Here is a 13,408-nt window from a genome sequence, read left to right as displayed (position 1 = left end):
GCGAGATTTTAAATCCTGCGAGGGGTGCTTCTCGTGATTTTACGCGGATATTAATTCTTTGCTTTTGATTAGGAATATATTAATCTACCGTACACTGCAGAGCAAATTAAGAGTCCAAGACAAAGAGCAAGCCTAAATTTTTGAAAAAATTGTCATTCGTTCTCCATTGATCATGAAGATATTGCTACTTCTATTGTTTATATGTATCAAAGGGTCTGATTTGCTTATTCTCAAGTTATCTCTGTATAATTTTCATTAAAATACACAACTAAAATGGACCCTTGTCTAGCAAAAATGATATTAAATGGGGAGTTGTACTGTGGGTATATATTAGAAAAAATACCTTTTTTTTCCAAATTTGAATGCATGCAGACTAATTGTTGTTGAATATTATTTTATTATTTTGTAGGATAATTGAAAAATGATGAACCTGCTACAGCATCAAATGTCGGGAGAAGGAAACCATTGACATAGTAGAAGCTGTGAGGTCAAGGGTCATCATCAACTTATCATATTGAGGAGTGGGAGATTTGCTCCCAATGTTAAGTGCAGTCCAAATGACCGATACAATGTCCAGGCGCCCCTACCCTAACATGAATGTATCTGCCTCCCAAACCCACAAAGACGTAACGGATGACAGATACCGTGATCTACGACGACCCAGGAAGGTCAGATTTTTCGTTAACGGAGACAGGTACTTCAAAGGCAAGAAACTCTACATCACTCCTCATCGTTATTTTAACTTCAACGATTTGCTGAACGACCTAACAGGAAAATTGCCCTCAAATTTGAGCCTTCCCTATGGAGTGCGGCAAATTTTTACGCCTGTGTCTGGGAGAAGGGTGACAGAAATCGAGGATTTAAGTGATGGTGAAAATTACGTTTGTGCAGGATTTGAAGGATTTAAGACCATCAAGTATGGTAAAGCTGAACTGGAGCCTTGGTCTGTCGGTATGTAGAATTCTTGTTCATTAGAGGCTTATTTTGGTGTAATCTATCATGTGGAAGAATTAGAACTTTATTGACAGCACAGTTGACATTAATTTTGGAAGTGCCACTCATTTTTCACTTCTGTTCTTGGCCATTGACTTATTTTTGGCTGTGGTATTGTGAATGGATTTGTTTGTGTTTGCCTGGACTATAGGTTACTCCGAATAATGTTTACTGTAGTTAAAGCTAACCCGTGTGTTGTCTTAAGAAAATGTTTAGTTTTACGAAGGCAAAGTCCTAATGGTAAAATGTCAATATATTTAGTGATAAGTTGTTTGAGATCATTTTCAAAAGTCGGTTAATTTACTTCTTTTGAGAATTTTACAATTTGTTTTTGAATAATGCCAGGATTTGAATTGTTACACTTGAAATAGGTCTTGTTTGATTCACGTTTTTGTCCTTTTATAGCCAAATATGAAAAAAAATCTTCAATTTTCTAAGTTTGTGAATAAATGGAAAAAATGAAAATAACAAGCCTAAATTATTTTGATCCTTTTGTGAGTTGTCAAAAGAAATCTATTAGCACATGAAGGTTTCACCTAGCAATTGATAATCAACGACTGTTCTGTTACTTCATCCAAATCTTTGCAAAATGTTGAAAATCATTTCAATATTTATAGGAATGAAAGTTTAATTAATATTTTTTATTATAACTTTGAGAATTTTGAAATGAATATTGGCAAGAACCAAAAGAAAGAGAAAACTTAAGTTTTACATTAAGTCACTTATATTAATACTAAATTACTCTTTAGTTAAAAAAAAACATTAACATGAAATGAAGATGGGGTTGAAGATCATTTTTGCTGCTGTATAATTATCTGAAGCAAGCCTTTTGGCCCATGGGCCTCTTCTTGTGAAATTCTAATGACAAAACAAAATTTACTTCTCCTACAGACCAAACCAGAAGAATTCAGAATGGTAATTGATAATACTTGTCTAACGTTCACCTCGTTTGCCTAATCAATGCTATGATGTATAACCCATTCAACTGGAATGTTCAACTCACATGAAATGTTACCATAATATTCTGCATTGTACCAAACCTCAAAACCACAGCAATCAATGGAAATGAACTGCAAACGGAACACATTATCGAGGCTCCAAATGATGAGTTATCAAAAAGCTGATTATTCAGAATTTATTTTGAGTAGTTTCTATTTCTGTACACATAATCATTGACAGGGACACAATTAGGTGAAGAAACATGCAGCCATTGGTTTTTTTTTCTTCTCTCTAGCTCTTAAGACTATCACTGCAAGGGTTATATACTGTTGTTATTGAATTTTTATCCATTTTGCCTTAAAGGACCTTCTGTTTTCCAGTTTTTGCAGATTTACTTAACAATAATACTGGTTTGGGATAAAATTCTTGTTTCTTATGACAGTGCAAATTTTTGTCGAACATTTCTTGTTAAATTTTAATTTGGTTGGAGGGGAATATGGTTATGTAAATGTTAAAGTTATTCAGCTTTAAAATAGGATGCATTTCTTTTGAAGAAAATTTCATGTATCAATTTGAATACATATAAGATACTCTACAAATCAATATTCAAATAATGGGAGGCAGAAATGAGCGTGGTATAGTTAGTGATAGCCAATGCATTAAAGAAGTTTGCCATCTTGAATTGTTTATCTTGTTGCAGTTCAGTTCCGAGAAAAAGTAATCAAAAAATGACAAAATTAATCATTGTAAATGTAATGTTTGAATTTAGAATAAAAATCACGGCCTTAGCACAGCACAATTATTGAAGAAAAAGTCCAATCACTAAGAGAAAGAACACGGTCACCCCAGAATCCTGGATTCAGTTTTGTTCTCCAATTTTCAAGTGTTCAATATCCCATTTAATTTTGTTTGAATCACACTGCATATTTGTACAATAAAACACAACATTGACCCTCTAATCCCCTGCATGCCAGCTCACACATTATCCTTGCTTCCCAGCTGTCATACGTGACATAAATTATTGAATGGACCATCAATATCTTAATTCAGGTACATTTATGTGATCAACTCACCTGCTTATGATATAGCTATACATGTATATGTTGGCTACATCTTTATTGAACATTAACCAGTAGGAGTGAATGAATTAATGCTCATGCATGTATCAGAAGAAGTGACCAAGAGCCATGTTCATTCATTAATTATGATTAGGTTGCATTTTTTCTGCTGAAGTTGCTATAATTAGGGTTATGGGGCTGGATTGTGTTGGTTGATACTCATGTGTTTTATATATATATACAAATTTATTTGTGTCTCATTTATATAATGCTGATAACTTTTTTTATGGTGACATCATGATACATCATTTTACACTCGAGTTAAAAAATATTTTGGATATACCGGCGGTAAATATCATTATATTCATTTTTACCATTTAGATTCAAGAGAGTTTTTTAAATTTAGCAGAATTTTTGTTCTCATTATGAATTCATCCCTAATTGACTTTTATGTAAAATTTTTCAGAGATTCTAAGTGATCATAGATCCACCAAATATGGTACTTAAGTGTGCATTTCCCTGCCTAAGCTTGCTGAGTTCAGGGGCTGCTCAGATTAACCTCGTCCTTTGGCCTCTGTAACCTGGTGTGAATAAAGCTAAACTCTGCATATTTAGAATTTGAAGAAATACCTGAAAGGTGGAGGGAAAATAGCTCTCATAACTATGATCGAAAATTGACATCTAGAAAATATTGTGAAAATTCATATGCTTTTCCAAATTTTATTTAAAAGCACATAATTGGAAGCAAGCAATTTTTCAATAATATTTTATTTGGAATATTTTTAACGTAAAATTAATGAAAAACGATTTTTGGGTCAAACTAATTAGAGAGCAAGAATATGTATAGATGTGTAAACTTCAGTATCAGAAAACAGTAATTTTTTGCAAAATAATTATCAATTTTTAGAAACTCAAAAAGATCCCCATTTAACATATATATATATGCAAGTTTAGCAAGAGCCTCAATCTTTTTTGTTTTCTTCATAAAGTATTCTCAGCCTCCAATATGTTATGGGTTTTTTTTTAATTGTGAGAAAGCATAAATTAACTCCAGTACAGCTTTTGATGTTGTATATGTATCTTCCTTTTGTGTATCATAATCCAACAAACCCACTACTGTTTTGTCCATAAAAAGCCCCCTGTTTTTAGTTTGAGAATTTGTTTCATTACGTTAATTTCCATTGATAGAATATCAAGAGGATTAGGGGGGGGGGGGGGGGGTCTGCTCCAAGCATTAGGCCATTATCATGCATTCAAGGTTGAACTGAATTTTCCATGAATTTGATTGCATGTAGAAGATGTTTAATTTTGGTTAGTTTTTTATTTTTCTGTTCCATAGTTTACAAATTCTTGACCTGAGTTTGGTTTAGAAGTGATTTTTGCAATTTGGATTTGGATTTATATGTATTTGTATGTTGTATGTGTGTCACATCTTTTCATTGAAGTCCATTGAGTTATTGCAACTAGTTTAGCAACTTTCATCTTAGGCCACACCAATATAATTTCTTGTTCGTCGGACATCCAGTGAAAAAAAAAGTATAAGCAGGCAAGGGATTAAATAATAAAATTATTATTTCTTGTAGCCAAAATTTTTTGGCGGTACATAGATAAGTTTGTGCAAACGGTTATATTTTTTTCATACTTGTTTCTGATTTTTAAAGTAAAACTATTTAAAATGCTAAAAATAGAGCAGTAATTGGATGGAAAACAGAGCAGAATTTCCTGGATGCGGGAAATTAATAATGTTATTTGTATAGTTTTATTTGAATATGAGCGTGTGGGATCCGACGAACAAGAAAATGTATTGGTTTGCCCTTATGAAAAGCAAATTAGATAAGCAGCTAAATTTCAATCAATAATTACTTAAATTTAAGGAACAGTACTGGTATCTTTAATAAGATTTACTGCTTTGCTAATGACAAGCACATCTAAAACATCACTTTAGAATATCAATGGTCCTTGATGCGTTTGATTTTATTTCAAATTTTTACGAATTCTATTGAATATCAATGACCATGGGTAATTTACAGTGAATACATTTTTGCATGGTGGGATATAATTATGATACATACGTGCTGTATGGTATTGTATAGATTATCGGTATTTGGTATGGAATTTAATACGTTGATGCTTTTTTTATATGGTGCAATATATATTTTATTTATGTGATATATTATTATCTAAACTTGCACAGTATGCTAATCATTGATCTATTGCAATTTTTGATTACCATATAGGGCTGAGAAAAAGTAAGTTTGTGATGTATATATTTATTATTCTGAATAACCAACCATACAGAAATAGCCATGCTACAATAACTCAAATGCTTAGCACTAACTCTGACACAGCAGTACTTTAAATTGTATTGTACATGTCAAATGCTTGAATTCATTCAACACAGTAGTATTCCATTTTTACAAAGCATGCATGTACAGTTAAGCTTCCAGCAAACTTGTAGGAGGAGCTAAATTCCTCATGTTTTATAGATAGAGTAGTGCTGTGTCCAGCTGATAGTAGAAATGTTTTTTGGGATGCTATATATGGTGATAGATGTAAACTTCATAGAATTTTGGCTGCATGATGCTATTTAATTCAATATATGAAGAAACCTAAAAAAATATTTATTTTTTTTGGTGATGGAACCCTAGCTGTTTTGATCAATCTTTAATTTTTTTTAAAAGAAGACATATCTATCTTTTTTAAATCGAAATTTATCATAAATGCACAAGTTTTTGTGTTTAAAAAGATAACTCTAAAGAGCCAATTGTGACCTGGTATACCAGTACATGTATCACATGATATTTTGAACCCTGCAAAGTTCTGAATCAAAATATTGCTGTTTATAAATATTAAACCTCTTCTATGAAATATATTAATTGAAACCCCTACTCAAAATATTAAGGGCCTAAAATATTGAACCCCCACAGATTTTCACAATAGATTGAATCCCTCTTCTTTTTCAAATTCCTAATTGGGAGAGGGGGTTCAAAATATTATGGCTGCAAAGTATTGAACCTCCCTCTGTTTTCATTCTATTGGAGACTGGTTTCAGAATACTATTGCTGTGATAAATTGAACCCCCTCCCTCCAATTTCCAATTCCCATTGGAGAAGGGGATTCAATATTTTGAAGCCATAATATTTTTAACCTTGCATTCTGAATATTGCATAATATTTTGAATCTGGGCTCGAAATCTCTCTGCATTAAAATATTATGACATATACCGGTACATTAATTTGTGTTTAAAGTTCACTGAATGAGACCCTAACTTTGTACTTACACTCAGAGATTGCATGTACCTTAATTTCTTTCTAATGTGGTTTTTTTTCTGAGTTTATGAACAGTTCAAGGTATATGATTATCTGCTAGAGGGAGTATTTCTAATTAAACCAATTTGTTTGCCATACTAAAATGTAGTACTAGAAAATAAATCTTGCCAGGTACAAAAGTTGCTTGTAATTTTGTACAGTGTATGACCTTCATTTCAAAAAGAACTGTGTCATTTATTGGATCAAGGTCTTTTTGCAAAGAAATTTTTTTCCCTTTGAAAACTCCAGATCATTTTCCATTGATTAGAGTTATCCCTCTTTGCAGAGAAAAAAACTAAGATGTGCATTGCATTAGGGCTACATTTTTTAATTAGTTGTTTTTCAAGACTTGTTTCAAATATTGGGTCGGTATAGCTCAAAATATGATATATAAAGACACATTTTTGCACAAATTTTTTATGTAATACCACTCACTCCTATCCAACAACAAATTTAAAACATATCCAGCTTAAATTCCCTCTTGTCAATTAAACTTTAAGATTCCCATTTTATATAATTATGCTGAATTTTCTGGTTTATATGATGGTCTTGATATATAAATTTATTATTCATCCATCTCACTCCACAAACAATCTGAAAATTTGGGTTGTCGGTCTTGAAAAACAACTAATATTTTTTTTTTAAAAAGTGGCTTAGAGGTTAGAGTTAAAGAAACAGTGAATGCATGAGACTTCCATTTAGCTTGGACATGTAACCATATGGAATTCCAAGTATCAATGTTTAAGATATCACAGCTAGCCCAACTGATAATTAATTTCTTATATCAGGTAAATATTAAATATTTATTAATTAAGTCTAATTTAAATTTCTTAAAAACATCTGCAGCTGCGAATGTCCTGAGAAAGTTTAATATATGATACATGCTGGTTAAGTATTCATAAAAACATCAGCTGAAAACTTAAAAATTTAATGAAAGAAGATTTTATTACTTGAATCAAATTCAGCTATTTTATTTCTATGCAATAAAACATCCTCAACCACTTGCATTTTCCATCTAAGTCAGTTATGAAAAGCCTCAGAAAGCAAGCATAGAATACTGTTAGTATAGAGATAGGTACGGAAAATTGCTATAATCCATCTTAATGGTCGGTTTCCCGTGGGAATGAACCCTCCTAATCCCAGATACCCCCCACTCATTGATTTTATGTGTAGTCTGAAACAGCAGTTAAAAAATTGTTGGATACCTAGATGCTTCAATATTCAGAACTTGGGGTTGCCAGGTGTAAGTGCAAGCTGGTTCTCAAAATCTTGGACTTACATATTGAATGGACCTGCAATAGGAAAAATAATCACAAAATGAATTGCTGATTTTGGAAAGAATGTTGAATTCGAATCATTGTGAACCTGTCCTTGGGATCTGGCTTGAGAACTTTAATATATTAGCAGAGCTAGTTGGGTTCTTTTGGAATTTATAGGATTTGAGCAAAAAATACTCATAAAATCAGACATGAATATCCGACTTTGGCAAGTTGGATAAATCATGATCAGGAACTTTTCCCTTGATCTTGCTTGACATCTATAAGATATATGGGAGACTTTGGTTTACATGTGGAAGCAGGGCTTGTAAGATCATATTGCGTATATAGGAATGGATTTGAAGGAACTTTTTGAATTGGGAATGAGTGCGAATCCTTGCTGAATGAGGATTCGATCCATCTGAATAGAAATATTTTCCCCATTTTTTGAGATTTTTTTGTGAATTCTCCAATATGTTTGCCCCACCGCAACTTCCATCACGCCCTGACCCAAGAGATAAGCTGCGATGCATGTACTCTCGGCACCCCTCGGGACGTATTGAGTTGGTCAAACAGCAAAAGACAGAGACTTCTAATACATGGAAAAATCGTGATGTGGAGGTGATAGACATTGGTCCAGACCCTCCATTTCTGTATAGGAGGTATATTTGGGGTCGCCAGCGTGAGTATTTAGTTTAAGGCAGTTGTATCATCATCAGTGCAGTAGTATGATTATTACACTTTTAAAGAAATCAATGGATGTCTTTATAGGATATAATATCATTGAAATGTTGATCAATCCTAATGATGAAAAGATTCAATGCCTATAGAGAAAAAAAAGGTTTCTAACCAGTCCAATTTATTTAAAAAAAAAATATTTATGAACCAATACGATCTAAATTATAGAAAATCTAATGGAATGGCTTTTTATATTAAGTTTAACTCTAAAAATCAATATCCCATTTCCTTCACAAAACAGTGTATCATTTGTCATGAATAATTCATTTCTCAAATACATTCACAGAGTGTCATTAGGGCCTGAGATATTTCCAGGGATTGGAGTTCTAAGTCTAAACTTTTTAAAATTTTATACATATATTGTATTTTGCTGCATTAATTGTTAATATAAAAGAATAAATATTTGGTGTATTGTAGAGTTATCTCTCTTGCATCAGATTAATATTGCACATGCCAAACCTTTTTTTTATAGCTCACCTGAACTTAGGTGCAAGTGAGCTTTTCTGATTGCCTGTTGTCCGTCATCAGTCTGTCTGTCTGTAAACTTTTCACATTTTTGACTTCTTCTCTAGAACCACTGGGCAAAATTAACTACGCTTTGTACAAAACATCCTTATATTAAAAGGATTCTAAATTGTTAAAATAAAGGGTCAAACCCTTTTTAGAAAGGAAATAATTATGAAGCAGTGAAAATAGGATGGTTGTTTAAAAAATCCCCCAGATCAATACTGGGGCCCCAAGAAGGGTTCAAAGTTTAACATAGAAATATATAGGAAAAATGATTAAAAATTAAAGAACTACACTTGTATAATTAGTGAAATTAATATGCAAGCATCCTCAAATAATGTATATTCTAAATTGTTATAACCTGTGACCCTTAGACCAATACTGGGGCCCCAAGAGGATTTCAAGTTTAGCATAAAAATATATAGGGAAAATGTTACCCTGCTACAATTAGTGAAAATACTATGCAAGCATCCTCAAATAGTGTAGATTCTAAATTGTTAATATTATGATCCTTAGGACAATACTGAGGCCCCAGAACTGGGTTCAAAGTTTAAAATAGAAATTTATAGGGAAAATGTTTGAAAATCTTATTCTCAAGAACTACACTGCTACAATTAGTGAACATACTATGCAAGCATCATCAAATAGTGTAGATTCTAAATTGTTGATGCCGAATTATGACCCCTATATCAATACTGGAACCCAAATAGGTGTTCAAATTTCAAAATTCAAATATATAATATATAGAAATTATATGAATTAAATTTGTAAGATTTTATGCAGGCATTCTAGGATAGTGTACTAGTAGATTCTAATTTGTTAAAACTGTGACCCGAGACCAGTACTAGGTGCCCAAGATGGGTTCAAAGTTTAATTATAGAAATATAAGGAAAACTGTTTGAAAATCTTCATTTAAAAAAAAACAATGCTGTGTTTAGTTACGGTATTTAACTATGTATCAGCATCTTCATATTAAGGTCACAGTGACCTTCTTCAATTTTTCTTAATTATATATACTTCATTTTACATTTTTGTTATATTTAATATGTTGAGACCTAGAATAATGAGATTAGCCAGTTGATCATCATAGATCTTAAGATATCTTCGATATGATGTCAAAAAAGTAGGCTTCTTTTTATATGTTCTTTAATATATTGTAAAATCTTGGAATATTAAAAAGAGTTTTTAAATACTTTTGTAAAGTTTCATATTTAAACATTTCGAAATAGAATGGTACAAGAACTATTGTTCAGGTGAGCAATGTGGCCCATGGACCTCTTGTTTTAATAGATATGTAGGTGCTGTTTTTGTTTAAAATTGATACATCTTGGAGTTAGTGCTAGGGATAGGTATTAGATATGGAAATTTTGGTAAAATATTATTGATAATGATCAATTTATTTGCTTCTCATTAAACAATTGCACAAGAAAACAATACAATCATGCAACAAATTGATCTGGCAGATTATCAAAAATACCAGTCCCAACATTTTTTGTTTTGCTTTTGCAAATAATTTAAAGATCTTCAAATGTTAGGACAACAATATTTCATAATACATGTATTCCCAAGGCGTGTTTGTCTTTATCAGACTGTTTTGAAAATTAAATCCCAAATCATAAATTCTCAGAGAGCTCCTTTCAGTAGTTGCATGTACAAGTTAAATATGTAGTTTCTATATGACCTGATTGACTCATTATTACGTCTTTTTCCTGAGGTTTTAAAGGCCATCACATTTTACATTCATTTATAACTCAGAAGGTATGCTTTAGATATAATGCAAGTGTTATTATAAAATTAAACTTTATTTTAATTGGATATGGAAATTCATTAGAAAAATCTTCTTTGATATTATATACCGGTACTTCAAGTTTTGCTTTCAGTAAAGACAAAAATGTATTAATTTATAAACATGTATAAATTCTAGGCACATTGTACTAAATGATAAGCTTAAGGATTTTTTTAGTACATGAATTTATTTTGATTAAAGATACATTTGTACATTAATTAAAAATTTATTAATTTGAACCATTACACAGCCTTTAGCAAGTTTCATTACTTATATATGTACATGTAATTTGTATGTTGTCCTGAATTTGATGATAATCAGTTTCAAGGAGAGAATCTTAAAAAATTATAAATAAATCAATTTCAAATTGTTTGAAATATGGAATATGGTTTGAAATATAAAATATGGTTACGAGCATGAAAATTTGCCAAAACTATGGCCTTATCTGGAACACTCTGCAACACACTTGCTTATATACATTTGCATTGTATATATAGGCAAGCACTAAGAAATGGCGCCACTGGCGTAAAGCAACATAATAGTGCACAACTTCAAACTATAGACTACCTATCCTGAAAGTTTCATAGTGATATCTCTGATAGTTTCTGAGATCAACTCTGCACAAAATAGGTCGTAAAAATGTACAAAATGGCCGATAAATCGTTACCGGACGTGACGACAACAGCTGTTTAGGGACAATGATTAAGTACCAGTATTAAGTTAAGTCATCCTATATAATACTGTAAACGTATTACATTTCGCTGTGTATTCTATTTAACGTTTTTGGCGGAAAACTAAATCAAGTACACCGCCAAATGTAAAATATATAAGTAGATAAATACGTACAATCAGAAATGCGCTAAATCAAATCCACGCTAACTTGTTAAAAATCACATTCCGCTAAATATCATACACGCTAAATATAATACGTTTACAGTATGTCTTTAATAGGTTATTAATCAAGCCATTGTCTGTATGAATTCCAATCTTCACTCTCCATGATTAATGTTGAGGCTAGCTAGCACATTAAGTCCAAAGAAGTTTGTTCTGGGTCTAAGTATAGTAAGCCTGCTCTAATCTAGAAAAATTACAGTGCTGAATCTTTTATCTGACAGCAGAAGTTCCAGATGTTTGGAGGGATTTTCAAGTGAAGGTCAAAGGTGATCTGGGTAGAAATCACTTAAGTATTTGAAAAATTTTCCGGGTGCAGTTGGATACTTTAAATTAATAAATACTTTATTGTTTTTTCTTTGAAAAAAAAAAACCCTCTAAAAATGACCAAGCTGGTCATATTATAGCTTTTTTAGTTAAAAATTTCCAGAACACCTGACAATAACAGCTAGTATGAATCTATTCATTTTATTGATGATGTCTAGATAAAATAAAACGTATGGTATATAGGTAAAAGTACCCTGTTTGTCTGACTCCGCAGGTCCTCAAAGACCTGTTTTCAGGGAAATTTGATTATTGCATTAACAGGTATTTTCATATTGACTCAGCATTCCTTTAGTAAGTTGTTTTCTATAAAGTAAGTAAATCAAAACATTCAGGAAAAATACAAATATGTGTTTCTAGATGTACTACTTCATATAGGCAACATTAATTTAATACGTTTTGATAAAAACTGTTAGAGCCATTCAATTGGAGTGCGAACCTCTCAATTTCATTTACCGGTAGTTCTTATTATGGAAATTATTTAATGAAAAATGAGGACTTAAGATTAATGCTTTTCAACAAATTATTAATTGAATAATTAATTGGAAATTATTTAATGAATAATGAGGACTTAAGATTAGTGCTTTTCAACAAGCAAAATGAGTCGCATAGAAATGAATTCATTTTAAATATGGAATCTGAGAAATGTTTCCCTGTACTTAAATGTTGACTCTAAGTTTTTGTCCAGTAGGAATTATCAAAAACTGAAATATCTGCTAAAAATTAGGTCCTTCAGGGCACCCGATGAATCATACCGGTACTATAATACCGGTAAACACTCTGAGCGCAGATTGGTAGTACAAGATATCCTCCTTCTACTTGATTCAAGTCAGACCCCTAACTATATGTGATAAGAATGATATTTAGGGATATTACCTTTGTTTGAGGTGTGGTTTATTGGGGTGGAATTAAACAATTTAATTAATTACTATTGCATTGTAGTTTATGCACTGTACTGTAGGGGTAATGGAGTGTGGCCTGATCAATCGGGTCCATATTAACTCTGTCCATTCATTGTAGCTAGCTGTCAGAAACAAAGGGTTTGATATTTTTGGGAGATTTCTTTATTGCCATTCAGATACATTTCATGACGGGTGCTTACAGTTGTCAGGAACCATTGTTAGCCTATATTTAAAGACAACGGCCCTGTGTTCATGAAATGTTAGAGCCTTCCATGTAACGAATGCTTTGACGACAACATTTTTATAGATTTCCATTTGATTAAATATTATTTAAATGTTTAACAAAAGGCAGTTAAGTTATGGGTTCTATGACTGAGGTTTGTAAAACAACGGAAAACTTCAGAAAGATGAGGAATTCAAAGGTTACATAATGCCCAGGAGCCAATGGATGATCTTCTATGTAAACAGTAAATGGTCTCTCGCATGTTGAAGTTTCAACGGGTCTTTTAAAATTATTATATCTTATCTTCATGCAGTGCTTAATCTTTGCAAAAATTTAGCTATCTATCAGCAGGCCTTTGTTTATAGAGAAGAAACGCATGGGTTTTTGTTATAGAAAATCTGCTGAAGACTTAGATATGGGAGAGCGCCATTGGGCCATTGTTTGCTTTTTAAGGTGAAGCGCAGTGTGCAATGATTCCCTTGT

At 32.0% G+C, this 13,408-nt stretch overlaps 1 protein-coding gene across 8 annotated transcripts in view; it reads left to right on the top strand.

The window, feature by feature from the left end:
• LOC105333422 (serine/threonine-protein kinase DCLK3) overlaps positions 1-13,408 on the top strand; it is a 38,719-nt gene that overhangs the window by 12,554 nt on the left and 12,757 nt on the right. For 3 of the 8 annotated variants that reach the window (XM_011436380.3, XM_066084356.1, XM_066084357.1), the window contains exons 2-4: positions 410-951; positions 1,885-1,908; positions 3,457-3,489. In XM_011436380.3, coding sequence (XP_011434682.2) covers positions 540-951; positions 1,885-1,908; positions 3,457-3,489 — 469 coding nt within the window. In that variant the 5' untranslated portion in view covers positions 410-539. Of the gene's footprint in view, positions 1-409; positions 952-1,884; positions 1,909-3,456; positions 3,490-5,232; positions 5,240-8,013; positions 8,237-13,012; positions 13,170-13,408 lie in introns of those variants that run through there. The other 5 variants (XM_011436382.3, XM_011436384.3, XM_066084360.1 and 2 more) reach the window with 5 other exon arrangements.

This window comes from Magallana gigas, chromosome 5 (genome assembly GCF_963853765.1).
Source record: "Magallana gigas chromosome 5, xbMagGiga1.1, whole genome shotgun sequence".
In the NCBI taxonomy this organism is placed as follows: domain Eukaryota; kingdom Metazoa; phylum Mollusca; class Bivalvia; order Ostreida; family Ostreidae; genus Magallana; species Magallana gigas.
Note: the sequence above shows the minus strand (reverse complement) of the source record. Positions and strands in the feature narration are given on the sequence as shown.